This window comes from Myotis yumanensis, unplaced genomic scaffold (assembly GCF_028538775.1).
Source record: "Myotis yumanensis isolate MYYU_CA2020_CCGP unplaced genomic scaffold, mMyoYum1.0.hap1 SCAF_15, whole genome shotgun sequence".
Lineage (NCBI taxonomy): Eukaryota > Metazoa > Chordata > Mammalia > Chiroptera > Vespertilionidae > Myotis > Myotis yumanensis.
In genome coordinates this window covers 34,526,917-34,551,573 of record NW_027223766.1, presented here as the reverse complement: position 1 = coordinate 34,551,573, position 24,657 = coordinate 34,526,917, and the positions used below count along the sequence as shown (strand labels likewise).

The following is a 24,657-nucleotide window of genomic DNA, read 5'->3' as shown; positions in this document are numbered from 1 at the left end:
CTTAATTGCTCTAAATCCACTAAGTTTCTGTTTGAGGAAGTGTATACTCATCCTAGTCTTCTGAAATTTAATGAACAAGCTGATCCTCAATCTAGCACTTCTATTTATGCATTTATAGACTCATGGGATATGAAGAAGCTATAAGAGAATATATTTGTGATTTAAGAGTGAGAAAGAATTTATTAAATTCAATATGACCAAAACACTGGCAATTGTATTATTAGAATTAAAAAGGTATATTCACAGGGGTATTTAAAACTAACATTTGAAAATTTATACTATTTTTCAAATGTAAAGTTTTATTTATTTACAATGAATATTACATTAATTGAATAGATTACTAGAAAATAATTTGTCTATGTACTACTTGGGTACAAAGTGAAGAATTGCAAAAACAATCATACAAGAAAATTAGGTTGAATTTATCACTGCCACGCACATTTAACTCAGGCTACATCCATGCACATCAAATAGAAAATATCATGAAGTTATCTACTTATCTATCTATCCATCTATCAAATTAAAAAATACCCATATTCTTTCAATTATCCAAGTATTCCAGTTGAAATATATTTGGCTTATCAACAATTATCCAAATTGCACTCCTCCATTTACATAACTGTATGTAACCCAAATTAAACTACAATTTATGAATACTTTATGTTAGACATTTGATATTTTTAAAGGATGTTTCTAATAATATTGAAAACATTTTCACCTGTTTTTAATATACATACCGAAACCTACAGGCAGCTTTACTGTCCACGTGCAATCTAAACTGCTGGGGTAGTTTCCAGGAAACCCCGGGCTGAGAATCACACCACTGAAATCTGACATAGCACCACCGCACTGAGCTGCAAGATAATTGAGGTCCCAGGTAAGCAGAGCAGTGGAATAGTTGACTATATTAAAAACAGATTGAAATCATTTCAAGTCTTCAGCAAGTCTCTGAAGTAAAACTGTTTGATATAAATTTGAATATTGCCAACTCTCATTCACCACACACTAGTAATGAAATATAATCAACAGACAATGCATTTTCTAAAATAGCATAAAAAGACAAGGTACTTTCTTTCTCCGCAATAACTGCAAGTAAAAACAATTACAGCACAGCAAGGAGTAGCTCATGTGCTGTGAATACAATCAAACAAGAAGCACACGTCCTTTTCCACAGCGGGCAGTTTACTTCTCATCCTTAAGTATTCTAGTAATGTTTTGATTCACTCCAAAGATGACATAATTTAGAATAAAATCAAGCCAACAACATCAGTTCTAAGTACCGCGATCAAGAAGGAACTGTTTTCAAAATTTTGCCTCCTTTTACTCTTTTTGTAAGAAGGCTAAATAAAGAATTTTAAGAAAAATATTGGTTTCTAATGGTAATGTGTGAGGCATTTACATATCACATATGGGATAGGGTCTTTATCCTAAAATAATTTAAACAGAGAATAGGGAAGGAGAAAGCGTAAAATGATGCAGCCAATTTTGAGAATGTAGGCATAATTTATCAATGTGCTTGTTTTAGAATCTGTTATACTGATTTACTATTGATAAGCTAAGTAACATTTATAGGAACAGATAATTACCCAAGTTCTAATTTTTGAATGATTAAATAGAACTATTTAACATGCATTGAAAGAGCAATTGCATTTTGGAAGCTAATTCTTCTAACTGAATATTTTTATCATTTCATTATAAAAGGACTAAAAATCTCATTTGTTAATTATTTCATGTTAAGAATAGTAAAAGATAGATACTCAAACTTCAGGATATATATCAGAAAGGAAAGCTAAGTGGAAAGTCTATCCATGTTCTGTAGGTTAGCAATAACAAGTTTGGCTGCTCTCTTTATATGATTTGAATAAATTATGTATCAAGCTGATTTTACTAGGTGGGTATATATATAACCTTGTAGTCAATCTGCATACAAAGCTTTTGTTTAAATGTGATTATCACTGAGAGCTAAAGATGTACCTGTAAACCTTCCCATCCTTCAGTGGCTTTGTACTGGACTTTTGTGCCCCATTAGACTTTTTGGTAAGGACATAACCATAGCATAGCCCTCCAAGATAAAATCATCTTTGATTCTTCCTTCTAATTTGTCTCTATTACCTAAAAATCTCAAGTGACTTTTCCTTTCTTCCATAAAATATCTGGCAGATTGTTTATTTTACAGTTCATGACACTGTAACCTTGTTACTGGGTAACTAGAGTTTTCAGATACTCTCTGAATCAGCCCCATTGCCCTCAGTTCCTCCTTAGAGAGCCATGATGGCAATTCAAATACTTTGTCAATCAAATATCATACAAACTTGTTCAAAAATAAGATGAGTAGAAAAGAAATAAAAATGCTTTATAATTCCATTACTCACATATAACTTGTTTATATTTCTTTTTCTGTACAGAAATATATATACGCATGCGTGTTTATACGTGTACCTATATAATGAAATTAGGATTATATAGTTATCTATTTTCACTATGATAACTACTATCCTGAATGTCTTGTGTGTTCCAGGTTCAGTGGTAAATATTTTAAACAGATTATCTCCTTTAATTCTACAATAGGCCTGGGCGATAGACATATTATTCTATTTAACAGGTGAGCAAACAGTAGTGCAAAGAATAAAACACTTGCCAGACATACCTATTGCACCCTAGCTGAGATTTGAATATAGATATGTTGGACATCAAAATCTGTTACATATTCCTTGTAGTTTCATACCAATGTACCCCTATGTAATAAAATTTAAATTTTCTAGCCAAGTTTTATTAAAATATCATTTCCATCGAATACTTCTCTCATTAATAATATATAGTAGGGAATGCATAGTTAATCAAAATGCAATACTTTACCTAAAAATTAACCATTCATTAAGAGTAATAATTGGTTCTGCTAACATAATAAAATGGAAATTGTCACATAATGTTGGGTGGTATTTAACATATTACAATTTTCTAAAAGCAATTTGGCAATATTTATCAAAGCTTTTAAGCACTACATACAATGACATATTAGTCTACTTAGGTAAAATCTTAAGTAAACAATTAGAAGTGTGCATGAAGGCATGTGAAAAGGACTTATACTATATGCCATGAAGCCATTTTAAAAATCTGATTTTTAAAAATATGTTATGGCATGGGAAATTTTTCTAAGTTAATGCCAAGAAGAAAAACATTATAAAAATATATACATAGTGTAGAATCCCCAAACTTTATATTAATTTGTTCATTAAACAATATTCATTGGATATTTAAGATGAGAACTTTTCTAGGCATTGGCAATATAGTGATGCACAAAATATCTTCACTCTCTGCTCTCATATCAGTAGAATATACATAATATTTATTTTGGTTTTTTTGTATACTATATTATACCCCATATTTTTATACACAATTGGATACACACATAAATACACACTCCACACATAGCACACACATAATTGGTATTATCTGTATACATACATTTTTAAAATAAGCATTATGTATATCTATATATATAAAAGCCTAAGCGACCATTCGACCGTTCCAAGGTTCCACCATTAACTATGATGCACACTGACCACCAGGGGAAGACACTCAATGCACAGGCATGGAAACATGGAACAGACTAATGACTCTCAGAGGGAAGCGGGGAGGGAAGAGGACGGGAAGAGATTAACCAAAGATCTTATATGTATTCTAGAGGCCCAATGCACATATTAATGCACCGGTGGGGTCCCTTGGCCTACCCTGTGGGGATTGGGCTGAAACCGGCAGTCTGACATCCCCCGAGGGGTCCCAGATTGGGAGAGGGTGCAGGCCAGGTCAAGGGACCCCACTGGTGCATGAGTCCATGCACCAGACCTCTAGTTTTATATAAGTAGGTATAAAAATCACACCAGTTCTTTTGATTTTGCCCTTCTTGCATTCAGAAAGGGCTTTTTTCTTTATTCATTTATCTTAATAACACATACCATCCAAAACTGTGTAAATAATATGGGCTAATTTCCCAGCCAACACCAGTTCAGTCAATACCAGTCTCATTTCTGAAATTGCATTTTGTAATCAATGGTATAATTTAAATCTAAGTTACTCGTATTTCATTTCTCTTATTTCTACCACTCTAAATGGTAAATGGATATTTTAATGATAGAGATCCTACCCCACATACTTTTTTATTTTAAATATGTTTTTATTGATTTCAGAGAGGCACGGAGAGGGAGAGAGAGAGATAGAAACATCAATAATGATAGTGAATCATTGATCGGCTGCCTCTTGCATGCCCCCTACTAGGGATTGAGACACAACCCAAGCATGTGCCCTTGACCAGAATCGAACCTGGGACCTTTCAGTCTGCAGGCCGATGCTCTATCCACTGAGCAAAACCAGGTAGGGCCCCACATATTTTTCATACTCTGTAGAACCCAGTATACTAATGGTTGCATACAGATAACAGAAATGAGGAACAGAAAAAAATAATAATAAAGGGTGAGATAGAAATATTTGGAAGCAGCATTTAGGGCAAAAGTTTGTGCCCATATTTTCAAAGCCCCTAGTGCTCTTTTGGCATATATATTCCCTATCTCCATTGTCTGTCACCACTGAAGACATCCCCTGGAGTGTCATGTTCCCTTTGATAGACTACAGATTCCTTATCTACATTTGCTCAGTTGTAAGTAATAGGATATTTACTATTTCCTGATCCCTGGGTACTTCTATCATGTTATACTGAAAAAACTCTCTTGGGGAATCAGAAAACCTAATGTCTTTTCTCAATTTTCTAAAGTTTAAATACAATCATTGATATTGAATTGGGGTAAAAAAAAAACTAAAAATTTAAAATAAAAAAGATATGAAACATTTATCTCAAAGTATTTTTTACATAAAACCTGACAAAAGGCTAGCTATTATTTGAATAATATCATATAAAGAGTGTAACTTTAAAATTTGATAAACCTTATAAATGTTCTATATTTCTTTAACTTACCCAGACAAATGGGAATCGGGTAATTCCATCTTCTTACAGGTCCAGGCATACATGTTATGTGAGAATGACCCTGTGTAAATAGGATAATGCAGTTCAGTACAGCTTTTTATTTTTATTTTATTTTTTAAATTCATTTCAGAGAGGAGGGTGAGGGAGAGAGAGATAGAAACATCAGTGATGAAAGAGAATCATTGATCGGCTGACTTCTGCACTCCCCGCATTGGGGATCGAGCCAGCAACCCAGGCATATGCCCTGACAGGAACTGAACTGTGACCTCCTGGTTTATAGGTTGATATTCAACCACTGAGCCACCGAGGCCGGATTCAGTGCAGCTTTTAAAAGTTAAATTGAACATAGCATAGTGAAAGATTATTATGAAAACAAGGTTAAATGCATATTGTCACTTTTATAGATTTTAACTTTTACTGTAAGTCTTATTATATTATTTGGAATAAGAATGGCAATTATATATACTTTTGATAAAATTTAAAAACAAAGGTCCAGATAGGAAAATTAAGATTCCATATCACATTAGAATTGAATTTTATATTTTTTATCAAAACATTCTACTACAATGATTACACAAGTGAAATGGCCATATGTAATAGTTTATAATAAATTGCTGTAATATTCAAGATGAGGTTAAATAATGATAAAATTCTTTCATAAAAATATTAGAACAGGTGTTGAGGTATATTGAATTTTAAATTGATATATAACATCCAGATACACCTGATTGCACTTCTGAGACTAATCACTTGTGACACAACCATAAAGACTATAAATTATTAATTTTTAATTTAGCTTCCTCTAAGGAACTTATTTACTTAATATGTGAAATAGTTTGTGTTATTGTCTTTTCAATTTCTTAATAAGTCTATTCTTTAGGGAGATTTTTATGAGACCATAATTTTGAGACCCTTCAAAAGACCTATAACAGAGGATCAATATAAAGACCAAAAAAAAAAAATCTGACTATACATTGCAAATCCACTTCTTTAGGAAAATATATTTGTGGTTGATTTTCACTACTTTGGGAAATTTATTGCCATGGAAATTTCATTTAATGATTTAAGTAGAACTTCATTTCTATTTTCACATTCTTAAATTCAAGAGTTCAATTGTGACATCCCATGTGAATAGAGAAAAGTGAGTAATTAATTTTGATTCAAAATTCAATTTTCATTAGTTGCAATCAAAACAAATTTAGTTCATTTCAGCAAATTTCTCTCCCACATATATTTTACTGAAAAATTGAATGCCATTTGACTTCAGGCTAGTGAAGCCCAAAATCAAGATAGTTTTAAAACTTGAAGATTATAATAATTGGTTTGTTAAAATATCCTGAAAGGGTAATGAAAATAAAAACTATTCTTTTAAAATAAACTTACCTGCAGAGAATAGCCTTGATCACACTGAAATGACACCACATCACCAACCATGTATCGGTCTCCAATTTTAATTCCATTGCTGGGAGTTTGTGGTTCAGGACAGGAATCCAAACCAATTGCTAAGAATATTTAATGATAATAATATAAGTAACTTTCAAATAATAACTGCTTAAATCATGCATATTAAATTATTAAAATTTAATATCTGGATCATTAAATCTACATTTTACATTGTGGCAATAAGAATATTATGTGAATAAGATTTAACTGCATATGTGAAGAGCAATGTCTTTGGAACGCCCCATAACTTTTGAATTTTTATGCCCGTGAACATTTAGTAGCTCTGTGATTATACTTAAATTCTTTTTTAACTCCCAGCCCAGATCTCTTCTACTGAAAAAAAAAATCCTAAAAATGAAACCCCAAAATAAAATAATAATTTACTGTGAAAATAAAATAAAATTGTAGTTGCAAATGTTTTTAGTAAAATAACTAAAAATTATTTACTATTTCATTTATATCAGTTGGTTCCTTCTTCCTTCATAAAGAATGGGATTTTTAATTCATGAGATATATTTTAATATATTTATTACATATAAAAATTTTAAAATATAATTACAAGACTTGTTTTCCAAATATAATCAGAAAGAAGAAAAACAAGTGTCTTATTGAGACCTGAAAAGTATTGTGCAATGCATATAGTTTATTTTTGAGAGGAAGATAATGGTATAATTCAAAACACTCCCATTATTTTTACATTGATAATTTACTTTTCAACATAAAAGAATAAAAGCATACAAACAACAAATTTTTTTCTTAAACAATTCCTTTAAGACTTAAAGAAAATCATTGTTTGATTTTCTTTTGGCCAAAACATTTTTTTAAACATTGAATGTATTACATATTATTAAGATATTTTTATCTTTAATAAAGCAAATGTTTATTATTTACTTTTAATTTACAGTTTTAAGCAGTCACCACTCCAAAATTATCTATCTATATAAAAGCCAAGCGACCACAACGGCAGAACAACTGGAATGACCAGTTACTATGACACGTTCTGCGGTGGACAACCAGCCTGACTGGGGCCCTGATCGCCACCCCCCAACCTCCTCCATCCCCTCCCTCCACCAGCCCAGCCCTGATCAGCCCTTATTGGGGTGGGCCTGCCGGACCCCACCTGTGCACAAATTTGTGCACTGGGCCTCTAGTCCTATATATTAAAAACCCAATATGCCAATCGACTGAACGGTGAAATGACCGGTGGAACGACCGGTCACTATGACATGCACTGACCACCAAGGGGCAGGTGCTCAATGCAGAAGCTTCCCTCAGCCCGCAGGCCCCAGGCCAGCCAAGGTAGGTGCCATCAGGAGCCACCCTATAGCCCTGCCAGTTGCCCTGCAGAGGGAGGCAACTGGCGGCAGTGGTGGTGGTGGGGGGGGTAAGGCCTCCAAAAGGGTGGCGCCAGGCTGGCCAAGGCAGGTGCCAGCAGGGGCCCCCCAATCACCCTGCCAGTCACCCCATAGATCGGCCCTGATTGCCGGCCAGGCCTAGGGACCCTACCCATGCATGAATTTTGTTCACTGGGCCTCGAATATATATATATTTCAAAAAAATACATAAAATCCTAAATTTTGACAATATCTCATATATTACTTCACTCCTTGACCACATTATTTCCTTCTGAGAGATCCTCTCAGGGAACCAACTTCTACATTTCCTTAGTGGCACTTTATATAAAGTAATAATGAATAAATGCTGTGTAAATAGTTGTCCAATACTGATCTCCACTCTCTGAATGGGAGCTCTGTACAGGTAGCTCAGAGCGCAGCATCTTAAGGATGCACTCAATAAGCATTGGTTGTAGGGAAAGAATGAATAATATAAAAAATGAAAGTGAATTCTTATTTTAATTATTTCTTAATAAATGCAAATTTCTATCTCTGCAAATGGAAGCTATTTCCTCTACCTAACAATACAGTAAATGCTCAGAATAGCTAAAAGTAATGCCTAATTAGGTGACATTTAAAGGTAGGAAATAGCATAACAGCAGTAACTTGATACAGTTATGATTAGATTAGAAAGTAAGGCAGTAAAGAGGAGGGACAAATTATTCATTTGGAAATGCATTTGCGATAGCCCTGAAAGAAATTAGGAGAATCTGTGGAATGTAAGCCCAGTGCCTGATGTCTCAATAAACATATATCATGTTCCGTATTTCTTGATTTTTTTATAATATTGAATTTATGAATGTTGGAAAGATGTCACCATTAAATTGTGTCCTACTTTAAAATTTTTAAGGGTTAACGCTTTACTTCCCCAACTATAATTTGAGATCCAAGAAGAGACAAGAACTGCCTCACAATTGTTTTATATCTCATTTAATTCCTATTATTGGGCCTTACACATTACATTCTTCTGATTTCATAGAGCCCTTTTCAGGAATTACTGGATACAAAAAATACAGTATGTTACGACATAAGTATGCATGTGTTGTTTTACCTTCCTTTGGTTTCTGGGAGTCCTGAACAGTACATGTATTACTCTTCCCCAGATTCTGTACATGCTCATTTCTTTTCCTTTCTGTCAAGTTCTCCATTCATTGTCATATACACGGAAAGCTATTAATAACTAGAAGTGTCAATATCCTCCTTTGTGAGGAGAATAAGTAAAATGATGACTGTGATGCCATAGATTTGAGGATCTTGTTTTTAATCAATGTTATTACATAATAGATATATAGTAAAATATTTATGAAATAATTTTAACTTAGAAAAAAAAAAGATACAGGCCAAGCCAGTGTGGTTGGTGGTTGATCATCGACCTATGAACCAGGTCACAGTTCATTCCTGGTGAGGGTACATGCCTGGGTTGCAGGCTCGATCCCCGATAGGGGGTATACAGGAGGCAGACAATCAATGAATATATCTCATTATTGATATCTCTCTTTCCCTCTCCCTTCCACCCTGAAACAGTAAATATATATATATATTTTGAAAAGCCATACAAATTCGTATAAACTATGTAATAACAATTTTGTAAGTTAAAATTCTTATAAGTACATAATCACAGAGAAAAATGACAAAAAGAAAATATGCCAAATATTAGCAGTGGTTATTTTGATTATGTGATTTTTTAGTGATTTGTATGTCCTTCCTTATATTTTCTATTTCCAAAATTTTTTATAATGAACATAAATTATTTTTGTAAGTAATAAAATCACTTGTCTATTGGATAAATTAGTACTAGCGGAGATTTAGGGAGCACAAAACATACTTCCTTCTATTTTTCTAAAAATAATTGTGTTGAACCAGCTAATCTGTTGAATAAGATTATTTCAGGGAAGTAAGGTTATGAGGTAAACAGATAATCAGGAGAAGTCATATGTTAATGGCCTCTCATTTTTTTTTGCAACCATTTTTTATGTGTACTAAAGAAAATAAAACAGAAATATTTGAAAATCATGTAGTTCATATTTTATAGACACTTTTTTACTTACACAAATAAACTTCTGAGTATTAAATAATTTTAAAATGTCTTCTTTAAGAGTTAGTTTTTACTTCTTTATAAGTGATAAAACCAATAGGTTATTATTTGTGAAAATCAACAACAAAACATAATTTTTGTAAAAATGTTGGACAGTATTTTCCCATGCTTACCCAAGGGAATCAAAATAGTCATTTCCAGCTTCATGAGTGTAGATTTTGTAAAATTATGCCCTTTGCAATCAAACATGCTCTTTGACTGAATTTTTAAATGATATTTGGATCAATTAATCTGCAATTGTAGCCCCAAACAGACATAAACAAATCCAGGAACAAATAAATCCATATCAAAAATTGCAGTTATGTGTGCTGTTGAATTACTGTGGTCAATTACCCGGACTGAAGTATTAAAACTGCAGTTCATATTTCTAACATTTATTTATAACTAAATATTATTCTTTCCAATTCTGTTTACAAGGCAATCAATCCAGAGTCTAAAATGTTGTTAATAATATAATTTATATCAGATAATTCTGATTATATAATTACATATATATTACTTCCTTGTATCTCACAATGATTTTAAGGAGTCTTTAATGCAGTAAGAGAGGAAGACAGGAAGAAGAAAGTTTAATTACCGCTAAGATTCCCAGTAACATTGTAAAAGGAAAAACTCCTTCACAAATTTTACATGACAACCCATGTAGAAGTTTATTGAAAATGAAGACCAAAGACAGTGGATTTGCATTCATCTGAGAAAGGAATAGGAACTGAATTGTGTCTTTGAACAAGAGGTTGTATTCAATGAAAGTGAAGAGCTTGTTATTTTAAATATATCGGGTGTCTTCAATTTAAAAACTGTCCCTAAATAATGGATACGAAAGAAAGAACTATTATTTATATGTTTTTACTAGATTTGAGGGAATTTTAATGTACTAGAATTAGCATTTGGCATCCCACATTTATCATCATAAGACAACAGTTTGAAACTCACATAGAAGTCAGTGATAAAGTGTGAATTCAATAAGAGCTAGTCTAATTTGAGAATGAAGAAAACTGCAAATAGTAAGCATGCAGACTTATTTCTGGTAAAAGTACCTTGGAATGACTTAGTCCATCTACTAAACAAATACATATTTTGTAACATGTAACTTGACTGTGGATACTTTTTTTAGAAGGAACAATTCTGACACTTAAGAATCTGAACTGGGAGCAGTGATTTAGGCTTTGCTCATACTTACCTTGATCCTCAACACTTTCTTACTCACTTTACCTCTGTTTACCTTCTCTGACATTTAACTTAGCATTACCATGCATAACTAATTGGATATTCAGTAATAGATGCTACTTAAGAAATTCTAGCCTACAAAATAATGCTAAATTAAAAGACAAAATGTTCAATGGAATCTGACATGCAGGTTCCATTCATTCATTAAATAAGCAATTACTGGGCATCTATGGTATACTCTGCATCATGTTAGATGCTGGGAGAAAGATAGATTAGCAATTTAACCACGCTCTAGCAGTGGTTCTCAACATGTGGGTCGCGACCCCTTTGGGGGTTGAACGACCCTTTCATAGGGGCCGCCTAAGACCATCGGAAAACATATATATATAATTACATATTGTTTTGTGATTAATCATTATGCTTTAATTATGTTCAATTTGTAACAATGAAATTGTGGGTCACCACAACATGAGGAACTGTATTAAAGGGTCGCGGCATTAGCAAGATTGAGAACCACTGCAAAGGAACCCTTTTTGGAACCACAGACAGGGTTAGTTTAAAACATGATTACAGAGTAGTGGAATAATCACAATAAATGAAGGTTGTCCTTTATTTCTGTAATAATTTCATAGGAAATAACCTAAGTGAGCACTAAAAAATGATGTATTTCACAAATTTATGACAATAAGGGAGAAGGTACATGTGATGTACTTACAAACAAAATGGTGTAGAGTTTTGAGTGATTTTTCCTTCTTTTATGGACAAGAGAAGTGTTTTTCCCACAAACACATGTAGAATTTGGGGAAAGGTGGCAAGAAATAAAGCTGATAAAGGGAGGCAGGATATAGACTGTAAACAGTCATAGAACCTTAACTAATGTAGGAAGTTGCATTTTCCTTTTGTTCAGTAATACAGGGCAAATTCAGAATTATTAAGAACACAAACTCTGTGTGCATTTTGGTGAAGCCGAGGGTCCTTATGACTTTTATTATACTTAGTTTTAAATCCTAGTTCTAGAAAAGATCTTCCTCTTTCTTTCTCTCTCTCTTTCTCTCACTCCCACCCTCTCTCTCTCTTTCCCTCTCCCTCAGAGACCTAGCTTTTTCTGTTTCTTTCTCTCTCTCCTCCCTGCCTCTAATTCTAAAAATCTATAACATATCTTTAAGGGGAAAAAAAAATTGGTAGCTTATGTCAGCACCATGTAGTATAGAAAATAAAATAATAATAATAATAATAATAATAATAATAAAATCGCCAATATTTTTCCTCTGCAATTCTTGTTTCTAGTGCTTGCCTCTGCCAGCACCAGGTGCATAAAGTCTTTCTGTTCTGTAACACTAGCTCTACTATGTCTCCAGAATTCAGAAAGTTAGACTAAAACCATCTCTAACTTAATAGCATAAAGAGGTGAAAAGTCAATGAGATGATCATGAAATAAATTTTGATTAAAAGAAATGAGGAAACTATAATACAACTGTAATGTCCTCATAGGGTTAATGAATGAAATGCATTCATAAAGCTCAATTATACTTATTTGCATGTAAATTTTTAGTTAGTGGCAAGTGAAATTAGAAATGACAAATAATTTAATTTGGACAGGAGGTGTTTCTATAATTAGTATTTTATGTGATGATTTGTATAAACTAGTTAGAACAAAATAAGTAGTTTGAGAAAAATATAATTAATTTTAAAATCACTATTTTTCTCAGATAATTATCTAATTAGCCCAAGGGAGGAAACCATTTTTAGTGATTATAAAAATAAACTCATTAAGACCTAATGCATTATCACTTAAGCATATTGCTTAAGGATGGGGAGCAGTAAAGTAACTATTGCACTGAATTGAATCTTTCGTTACTTATAAGCTAGAATTAAATGGTACATTTCTGGGTGTTTACTATTTTATAACTAGTTTTGTTTTTTGGGGTATTCAGACCCTCCAACTATTGCATGGAATAAAACGATGTTTTCTAGACTACCTGAAATTTCCCAGGATTTAACAAACTTATTAGAGGCAGATATCAGGAGTGCTCTCAGTGTGGGAGGAGAGAAAAATGTGTTCATTATGGAAATGTAACCACATGGAAACTTTCTTTAATAGGACCCTTTCTCCTTTCTGTCCATGCAGTCCACTCTCTCCTTAATCAGTAAACCCTTAGGACACTGGATTCTGGTTAACATCCAACTGTCTTAAAAACAAAGCCTCAGGTCTGTTGATTACAGTTGTGTTTCAGCCCCAGGCCAATGAAAACAGAATGACCCTAGGAACCACACCCCTCATGAACCAGACAGAACAATGAATCAGGACCTGACACAAAGATCCTACCCTGGCCCCAACCAATCAGTAGAGCCCACAAACCTAACTCATTCCCAGGAGGCCATGGGAGCCACGCCTTTGAGCAAAAGCTCACCTATGACTCTGGGCATGGCGCTATTTCCTTAAAAATAAATGTTTACTTTCTTGGCTGCGAACTCCTGTTTGCATTTGATTGGGTTTTAATGTTCACAGGCAAATGGGTCTCTGTAGTCTGGTGAGGTTAACATGTGCCTTTGACTTCCTCAGAGGCTATGTCCTGAGATCTTTGAGCACCCCTAAATTTACAAACACCGTTAGTTCAGGTAGTTTCCCCTTTTAAAACATGTACATTTTATAATTTCAAAACCAAAAAACCCCTGTTAATTGATTTATAGATATCCCACTTATTTATTTATGCATTCATTGGTTGATTCTTGTATGTGCCCTGACCCAAGATTGATCCTGTAACATTTGTGTATTGGGTTGACGCACTAACTTTGCTACCCAGCCAAGCCTAGTCATCTTCAAAGATGCCTATAATCCACAATTATCTGAGAAGTTCTGACTTAAATAAACAATACTTACAGTGTTTACACTGTAATTTTGCAATTATTTGTTCGCATGTTCTTATTCGTAATTAAGTCTGAAGGTTTTTAGGACTAGACCCTATGCAAGTTTGTTGTACTGACACCTAGCAAATATAGTTAGAATTTAGTAGGTATTCAATGAATATTTAATGGATAAACAACTGGGTTTGTTCTTATATTTGGGAAGCAATATTGAAATTTAAAATTAAGGGAGGAAATGAAGTATTGCCTTTCTTTAGTAGGTAATAGAAAACAATGATATTTAAGGATCAAAATGGAACTCTAGAAATATTAATGAGACCAAGGCATGTGAAGAAAATAGACTGTCCAGAAGGAACATCAGATTTGTATGATCCTATCTAATAAAAGAGTAATATGCAAATTAACCATCCCTTCATCGCAAAGATGGTGGCGGCCACGGAGCTGGAGCGAGCAGAAGGCTTAGGATGCCCCTGGCGATGGAGGAAGCCAAGCTTCCTGCCTGCCCTGACTGGCTCTGAGCTCCACTCAAGGCTACAAAGTTTCAAATATAGAAGATAAATAAATCCCAGATACCTATTTCCAGCCATCGGCTGTGGCCAGCCTGCAAACAGCCCTCAGCCACTCACCCAGGCTGGCCAGGCACTCCAGTGGGGACCCCCACCCTGAAGGAGGTGTGGCCAGCCTGCAAACAGCCCTCAGCCCCTCACCCAAGCTGGCAGCACTCCCATGGGGTAAGGGTCCCCACTGGGGGGCTTGACCAGCCTGCAAACAGCCATCAGCCCCTCACCCAGGCTGGCCAGGCACCCCAGTGGGGAACCCCATCATGAAGGGGGTGTGGCCAACCTGAAAATGGCCCTCAGCCCCTCACCCAGGCTGTCCAGGCACCCTAGTGGGACCCCCACCCTGATCCAGGACACCCTTCAGGACAAACCAGCTGGCCCCCACCCATGCACCAGGCCTCTATCCTATATAATAAAAGGGTAATATGCAAACTGACCCTAACAGCAGAACAACGAGGAATGACTGGTCACTATGACACACACTGACCACCAGGGGCAGACGCTCAATGCAGGAGCTTCCCCCTCGTGGTTTGTGCGCTCCCACAGGGGAAGCTCTGCTCAGCCACAAGCCAGGCTGATGGCTGCCAGTACAGTGGTGGTGGTGGGAGCCTCTCCCACCTCCTCAGCAGCACTAAGGATGTCCTACTGCAGCTTAGGCCTGCTCCCTGCTGGCAAGTGGACATTCCCTGAGGGCTCCTGGGCTGCCAGAGGGATGTCTGACTGTCAGCTTAGGCCTGTTCCCCTGGGGAGCAGGCCTAAGCCAGCAGGTGGACATCCCCCGAGGGGTCCCAGACTGCTAGAGGGAAGAGGCTGGGCTGAGGGACCACCCCAAGTGCACAAATTTTTGTGCACTGGGCCTCTAGTAATAATAATAATAACAATAATAATAGTTATAGCAGTAGTCAGGCATTCCCAAGTTAAAGTGTTATAATCTCAAATTCAAAGAGAAAAAGTGTACTATAGACTGATATTTATCAGCATTTACTTTTTAAGTAAATAAAAAGCAAGGCATATTTATATAGTACCCATGCCATCAGATAATCTAGCTTTTTGTTTCCCCTACCAACCCCCTCCCCTCCAAAAACATCATGAGTGAATAGAAATATCAGATGGGGAAAATACTCGCTGGAAGAATTTCAGCCAATTTTCCCTTTGCCAAAAGAGAAGAACATGTCATGTTTCCTGAAACCTTTACCATTTAAAATACTCCTTTAGGAATATAGAGTTTACTTTCTTGTTTTAAAAAAATTAAGAAATCTTTCCTTTTTATAGCAAACCTTAATGTCTTTTGCATCTGTTGCTGGTATTCATAGTGTGATTATGAGACCACTGTTGGCCTGTTGTGATTCCTTCCTTATATTACCCAGCGGACAGAACTTTTATCTTAGAGACGGTCACAAATGAAAGACCAAAGATGTGCAGTGAAATGGATGTCTTCTCAATGGAGAAAAGTTAATATAACTATCTTGTTTAGAACACACATAATTATTTTTCCACTTTTACTTAGCATAAAAACATAGTTTTTTTTTTCTTTTAGTGCTTTTATATTCATTAAAAAGTACAATTTTCTCTTGTAGAGGTTATTGCATTCTCACTTTTCAGACTGTAATTCTGCGGGCTTCTGATTATATAAAGAAGTTCTTTAAAATTTTTATTTTTATGTCTAGTTATTATAACCAGTCTCCACCAGCAAACAGATTCTTGCATTAACACAAAATTGATGTTTCTCCACTAAGGGAAATTACTATTTTGAAACATGACAGAAATTCAGGTGCCCTTTCCACAAGCCAGATGGATTGCTGGGTGCATTCTCTGGAGCTCCTTGAAGTAGTGTTCTCAGTGTGCACAGTGACCAGACAGCCTTTGAGCGTGTCGTGCTGCACGCTGCACGCAAATCACAACTGCTCTGCACAGCATTTGTTCCACCAAATGCATCATAACAGCTTTTCAATCTGTTATTAGAAAAGCAGCCAAAAACGCTGCTCTAGCTTGTTTCATAAGTTTGTCCTTAAAGACTAGAGCAGAAGTCATGTTATTTTAATTTGTAAAGCTGTATTTCAAATCTCCCCCCACCACCTTCCCTTTCACTTAATATTTTGCAATTACTATGTTAATGTCAATGTTAGTTAGACAATAGATTTGAAAACATGAAGGATATTCCAAAAACTTTTAAACTAATTAAAAGAACATTAGGCAGCCTCTGTCACTGATTTCACTACTGTCCACTAAATGTATCATTTTCTCTTTCTCTCTTCTCTTTCTACGTCCCTCTGTCCTACCAGCTCCACTTTTTCCATCCTCTGTAACTCTATTTCTCATCTATTTCTCCGTACACCTTCTTTTTTAAATATATGATTCCCATTTTATTTAATTTCACTCACTTTGTTTTAAAAAAAGCACATGCAACTGGAGCATTTTTAGGTGACAATATCATTAAGTGTGACTATTTAGTAAGGCATTTATTTAATTTCCCCAAAAAGGAAGGTCTTTTTATACCTGGAGAATATTTTCACTTCTTTAAGTTATGATTTCATTAAAAAAATAATGTTTTAATATAACTCTATAGGATTTTTGTAATGCTGGCATTTTAAAAATTATATTTACTTTGCTCTAGGAAGTTATTTAGAATTTTGTTCCAATTAAAAGAAAACATTCAGCAAATATTTTGTTGTCTTAGTTTAGGCTCCTCAACACAATGTATTTTTAAAAAATGGTGATCATCTTACCATCTTCTGATAATATTCAACCTTCTGGTTTTGAAAACTGCAGTTAATATTGTCCTGTCATCTAAACATGGTCCTTAGTTTTTTGTTTGTTTGCTTTTCTCTTGAGTGGAGAGTCCTTATATCTAATAGTTCTTAGGAAGTATCTGGAGATCAGTTTGAACACAAAGCATGATTTTGAAAACATTTGCTTGAGCCCTGGCTGGTTTGTCTCAGTGGATAGAGCATCGGCCTGCGGACTGAAGGGTCCCAGGTTCGATTCTGGTCAAGGGCATGTACCTTGGTTGCAGATCCATCCCCAGTTAGGGGGTGTGCAGGAGGCAGCTGATCAATGTTTCTCTCTCATCAATGTTTCTAACTCTCTATCCCTCTCCCTTCCTCTCTGTAAAAAAATCAATAAAATATATTTTACAAAAAAAGAAAACATTTGCTTGAGATTATATGAATTGAAAGCTAAAATATTAAATGCCATTCTCTGTGAGTAGCCTTTAGACCATTAGGAGAGTTGTCAGTCTTATTATTTAAAGCAACTGTATATAAAATACATTGACATATTATTTGTTCTTATGCTTATGCAATAGCAGTGGTGAATCCTTTTCCACATGGTTGAGTTCAAATCAGATAAATACTTTAGAAAATATTAGCATTCTTTAACTGCTCATTTTATAGCAATAACTAGTTTTATCATAGTTGGATGAATAATTAAAAATATTAAAAAATCCCACATTTTACATAATATGTTTAAACTTGGTTAGGACAGAGGTTTGTCTCATTCCTAATCCAATCCCTCTACCATTTTAATCAGACTTTTCTTGTCATAGGTACTCAACTTTACTTCTTCAATCCAAGATCAAGATTAAAGTTTTCTTATACTTACAGTATGACTTTTCAGCCAAAATATTTAAGTTTTTAAGAGAGAATGTTGTGAGGTTTGCTGGGCCTGTGTGGCTCAGTGGTTGATCATGGACCCATGAACCACAAGGTCAAACTTGATTCCCGGATAGGGCACATACCCGGGTTGTGGGCTCAATCCTCAGTAGGGGTTGTGAAGGCGGCAGCTGATCAATGATTCTCTCATCATTGATGTTTCTATCTCGCTCCCTCTCCCTTATTCTCTGAAATAACTAAAAATATATTTTTAAAAATTGTGAGATTTAAATCTAGTAATCATTGCTTCCCTTAAGAAGAGCAGTCAAGCTCTAAATTCTTTGTATATTTGTATCTACTATTTCTTGATAAGGATATGGCTCAATATCTTTCATTGAATATAGTTAAGAGTTTCCAACCAAAAAAAAGTTTGAAAAATATTAAAGATCATTGGATAACTTATCCTATTAAATTTTAATGATCTTATATTATCTATTTTATACAAAAAAAGGACCTTTTTGGAATTTTAGAAAATATTTTATAAATGCAAAAGTCATATATAAGGGACATAAAAAACTTGCTATAATTTCTTTATGATTATGATTACTTAATGGTCTATATTATGAATATATATTGAAACATTTGCTGTTTTCATATTGTGACATCTACAATAAAGTTAAATTTCTGATTATGGCATCCTGTAACTTTCAGGAGTCATCATACCTTTAGAAGCATTAGTTCCTTGTGCTGCCTCAAACCTTAGTTCAGCCCTGCTGAACTAGTTGCAATTCTCCTAATATGCCATATATCATAGCACTGTCTGAGCCTGAAGTATTCATGCTGAAAATATCTACTGCTGTCTAATTGTAAAACTCCTACCTGTTAAGACTCAGCCAAATTGTCACCTACTATTTGAAATATTTCCTGAACTTCATAAATGGAGCTGATTACTATCGCTTTTGTACACTCTACCATAAATATCTCTCTTCCTATATTCAGAGCACTGTACTATTGCTTTATCTCTCTGTCTATTCTATGCTATAATCTCATAAAGAAAGATACTGTGACATATTTATCTTTGCTTTTCCCTTGTTGAGCATAGTAGCTGACATGTAGTAGGTATTTCAAAAAAAATCATTGGCTGAATGAAGAATAAATCTTTTATTTATAATCTATTAACATTATAATGATGCATTTATTGTATCTGAGATTAGCAGTAGCTGAAAAGTGAACTTCAATATAAAACTCAAAATATTGTCAAAAATTAATTTAGTACATGCCTATCAGTGTAGCCTCTGTCTTTCTCTATAGCGAGTTTCTTTTCTATCAGAATTTCATAGAGGTAATGATGTTACAGTGATGGATAAAGTATGCTGAGAAAATAATAGTTACTACCTTCAGGAAGCAGAAGCCAACAGAATTATAAAATATATACAGACAAAGGTGCTAAATACCTTTATGAACACCAACATCAGTGTGGGTATACTGATGGCAATGATATATTCCAATATTATATATCTGTTATCTTATATTTCTAGATGTATCACTCACTCATTATTCAGTCAACAAATATGTTTTGAACACTAATCCGATTCAGGGACTAGGCTCAGTGCAAGAGACAAAAGGACATCCTAAATGGACGTGATCCTGTACTAATGGCAGAGGGAGACAGTAAGCTCAAAATTACCCAACAATCACCCAATTAGACTTGTCATCATTTTATGGAACAAAATACAAACCCATATATGTATTTAACTTGGATGCATAAGTCTTTTTTTGTATTTAAAAGTTTAGTTGGAAGTTGAGAGATTAAATATATTTTTTTCTATGCCAACAAGAAAAGCCACTTACTCCCATTTCAGATTTAAATTTTCTACAGGATTCAGTTCCTTTTTTAGAATTTGAAAATACTGTAATAAAAGAGGAGACATTACAACTGATACTACAGAAATAAAAAGGATCACAAGAGACTACTATGAATAATTAAACACTAGAAAAATGAATAACCTAGAAAAAAGACAAATTCCTAAAACATATAATTACAATAAATAAAAAACATACAAACCAAAAAGTCAAAGTAAAATTGCCTGTTGGCAGATAATATTATCTTATATACAAAAAAATCCTAAAGGCTCCACCCAAAAAAATATATATGACTAATAAACAAATTTAATAAAGTTGCAGGATATAAAATCAACATACATAAATTAGTTGCATTGCTATACACTAAAACAACATTTAAAAAAGAAAGAAAATTCCATTTACAATAACATAAAAACAATAAAATAATTGAAAAAATTTAAGCATGAAGGTAAAAGATCTGCACACTGAAAATTATAAAAGTCTAATAAAATAAAATATAGAAACACAAATAAATGAAAAGATATTCTGTATTCATGGATTAGGATGATTAATATTGTTACAATGTCCATACTACCTAAAGCTACCTATAGATTCAATGCAAACCCTACCAAAATTCCAATGACTTATTTCACGTAAATACAAAAAAATCTTAAAATTCAATTAGAACCACAAAAGAACCCAAATACCCAAAGCAATACTGAATAACAAACAAACAAAAATTGGAAGCATCATTCTTTCTGATTTTAAACCATATTAGAAAGGCTATAATAATCAATACAGTATGGTACCAGCATAAAAATGGAAACCTAGACCAAACAACAAATAGCTCAGAAATAAACTGTCTCATATACAATCAATTACATTTGAAGAGGGAATAAAGAATACTCAATAGTGAAAAGATAGTCTCTTCAATAAATGGTGTGGGGAAAACTGGATAATCATATGCGGAAGAATAAAATTGGATCCCTATCTTACACCACTTTAAAAATTAATTAGAAATGGATTAAAAACTTAAATATAAGACCTGATTTAGAAAAGTTCTAGAAGAAAACATAGGGAAAAGCTCCTTGAAATTGGTTTTTATTTTTTTAATATGACACCAAAAACACAAGCAACAAGAGCAAAATAAGTAGAACTACATCAAAAACAATACAAAACTCCTGCACAGCACAAGTAACAACAAAATCAAAAGGCAACCTGTGTACCTGGAAAAAATTGTTTGCAATGTATCTATCTGACAAGGAATTAATATCCACTCTCTCTTCCCATAAGTGGACTGAGATGACCTCTGAAAATGTTTTGCTATTCACTTGCTCAGAAAACCCTACAAAATAATATAAATCAAGAGTTTCAAATTTTCTTGCCCAGTTTAAGAATGCTTGTGACACTGCCTGGGCCATAATGGGTACGCATCTCTGAAAAGCCACCAGGTCACTATAGAAGCAGTGTGCTCCATTCCTTCATTACAATGGTGGAGTTGGTAGGTGTTCTCAGGCCAAACAATGAATTCAGTGGTGAATTTTTACGGCACATACTTAAAAATACAGATTAATGCTGAACTTAAGGATTTAGATATAGATTCTCTGGTCATTGAGCACATCCAGGTGAACAAAGCTCCCAAGATGTGGCGTAGAACTTATGGAGCTCAAGAGTGGATTAACCCATACGTGAGCTCTCCCCACCACAGTGAGATGATCCTTACTGAAAAAGAGCAGATTGTTCCTAAACCAGAAGAGGGGGTTACAAAGAAAAATAAAAATCCCAGAAGAAACCAAACACACAAAAACAGGAGTTAACATCCAACATTTATAAGGAAATCATACAACTCAACCCATGGACACAGACAATAGTTCGGTGAGAGTCTGGGGGGTGGTGGTTTGGGGTGGAGGGAGGTCAATGGGAAAAAGCGGGGGGGGGACATACATATGTAGTACGTTCAACAATAAAGGTAAATTTTTAAAAAATGGGCAGAATATCTATAAGACATTTTTCCAAAGAAAACACAAATGGCCAATAGGTACATGAAAAGATGCTCAACATAGCTAATCATCAAGCAAATGTAAATCAGAAGTAAGAGATGTCACCCCAAACCTGTTAGAATTACTATTATCAAAGCAAAAAAATATAAAGTATTGATGAGAATGTGGCAAAAAGGGAACTCTCAAGCTCTGCAGATGAGTATCTAAATTGTTATAGTCACCATAAAGGTCCCTCAAAAAATTAAAAATAGAAGTATCACATGATCCAGTGGTACTACTTCTGGGTATAGATCCAAAGTGATTAAAATCAGGATCTTAAAGAGATATCAGTTCTATATTAATTGCAGCATTATTCATAGCCAAGATATAGAAACACCTTAAGTGTCCGCCTACATGAAGAAATGAAGGTGTGTTATATACATATAATGGAATATTATTAAAACCAAATGTATCCTTACATTTGCAACAACTTGGATGGACATTTAGAGTGTCATGCTAAGTGAAATAAATCAGACAGAGAAGACAAATATTGTATGATCTCATTTACATGTAGAATATCAAAAAGGAGAACTCTTAGGAACAATGAGTAGAATATTGGTTCCAGGTGCTGAGGGGAGGGAGGAATGGAAGGTCACCATTCAACAAATTTAGGTTATGCAAGATGAGTAAATTGGTATTATACTTACCTGTGTATTCAAGGTGAAATCCAGCAGCAGAAACACTGATGTCTGATTGAAAATTTAGATATAGATTGTTAGATGTACTATTCAAAAGATGAGGTATTGTTGTTCCTGAAATGATAATTGAAAAAGCAGGTCACCAATCACATAATATATGCCATAATAAAACTAAGTAAGTTAAGTACTAATCGGCTAATAGGTTATCACTACACTAGTGGTCAGTGCACAAATTCGTGCACATAGAAAGGAAATTAATTAGAAGAAATATTTTAATATCACTATTAGCCTTTTCTCTATAATAGAAGTGTCAACCAAATTCATGATCGACAACAACAGATCAAAACACACACGTGCGATTGGCACCAGCAAGAGCTTTGTATGTATTGCATACGCGTGAATCAACTTAGCCTAGCCAGCCGGGTACTCCCTCCCTTCCCTTGGCTACCTGCTGCCTGCCACCAGCCGGGGCCTCCCTCTCTTCCCCCAGCTGGCCCTGCCCTCTGGTGGAACTCCCCTAAGAACTCCTGGTTGAGGGGACAATTTGCATACCATGCTTTTATTATATAGGATCACGCAGGGAGAACAAAGGATAAAATATTTAACTGATGCAGTGACTATATTCTGGACAGTGAGAAAATCTGAAGTCATTTTCAAGGTCTACCATTTCTTACTACTTTTCAGTCGGGTCAAGTTCCTAAGCTTTCTAAATCTCCGTTTTCGGGCTAATGAAAATAAAATAGGATTCCACCAAGTCTCCTTTCACCTCTTCCAGGACTTCTGGGAGGATCAAATGAGATGAGGCACGGGAAAACGCTTCACAGACATTTGGTTACAATGTAAAGTGTTTTCACCTGGGTATAGTGCAAATCATGTTCCTGGGCTGAAGAAACTGCAAGGAGGCTAGTCGCTACGGAGAGGAAGCTGGGCGTTGCTACATGACATCATTACCTGGATGGTCAGAAACTTAGCATATTAGCCTTTTACATATATGTAGATTATGTATTCATCAAGTGTTTTTCCAGAATTTTTAATAGAAATATCTCTCCCATATGTCTCTTTCATTTTATTGTTCCTGACTATTTCCAAGGAGACAGATCTTTGAGATCATTTTACATTACTGCCTGAAAATAGATAGGAACAATGAGAGCTGGGAAAAGTCAGAGTAGTAAGTGTTATGGTCACCTAAAATGAATTTTATTTTTTTAAAGTATATTTTTATTTATTTCAGAGAGGAAGAAAGAGGAAGAGAGAGATAGAAACATCAATGACGACAGGGCATCATTGGTTGGCTGCCTCCTGCATGCCCCCCACCAGGGACCAAGCCCACAACCCAGGCATGTGCCACAGACTGGAATCGAACCCAGGACTCTTCAGTCTGCAGACCGACGCTCCATCCACTGAGCCAAGCCAGCCAGGGCTAAATGGATGTTTTAAATTTCATGTGGACTTCAATATTCCATACACTTAATTTTAAAGTTTGCAGGTGATTTTTATGGTATATTAGCTTAAGGGTTCTGAAGATATATTCATTTATTGTCTTTTATTATAATACTAGGGGCCTGGTGCATGAAGATTCATGCACAGGGGCGGGGGGGGGGGGTGGGGGGGGCTCAGCCCAACCTGCACCCTCTCCAATCTGGGAGCCCTCTCCAATCCAGGAGTTTCTGTCTTTGCAATCATTTGAGCGAGTTGTCTGAGACTCCCAACCCAGTTTGGTTTGTTGTTCACAGAATAATAGAGGCTTTTTTTTTCTTTGCTTCAATGGTGGAGATTTCCTGGAAGTTTTAGGATATCTTCCCTTTAATTTTTTCCTAGACACTCTGATTTTACTTATGTCTCTCACCTTTGCTTTCCCTCCATCCCCCACCGCAACAGTAACTTGCTCTAGGCTCACTTTGCTCTAGTGCAGTGGTTCTCAACCTTCTTAATGCTGTGACCCTTTAATACAGTTCCTCATGTTGTGGTGACCCCCAATTTCATTGTTACAAATTGAACATAATTAAAGCATAGTGATTAATCACAAAAACAATATGTAATTATATA

General features: G+C 34.8%; 1 protein-coding gene across 2 annotated transcripts in view; it reads right to left on the bottom strand.

Annotated features, from left to right (window-relative positions):
• Positions 1-24,657, bottom strand: part of CSMD3 (CUB and Sushi multiple domains 3) — an 857,474-nt gene that overhangs the window by 101,585 nt on the left and 731,232 nt on the right. For both annotated transcript variants that reach the window (XM_070391936.1, XM_070391937.1), the window contains 4 exons: positions 22,621-22,725; positions 6,362-6,480; positions 4,970-5,039; positions 738-854 (listed from right to left, as the gene is read on the bottom strand). In XM_070391936.1, coding sequence (XP_070248037.1) covers positions 738-854; positions 4,970-5,039; positions 6,362-6,480; positions 22,621-22,725 — 411 coding nt within the window. The remainder of the gene's footprint in view (positions 1-737; positions 855-4,969; positions 5,040-6,361; positions 6,481-22,620; positions 22,726-24,657) is intronic.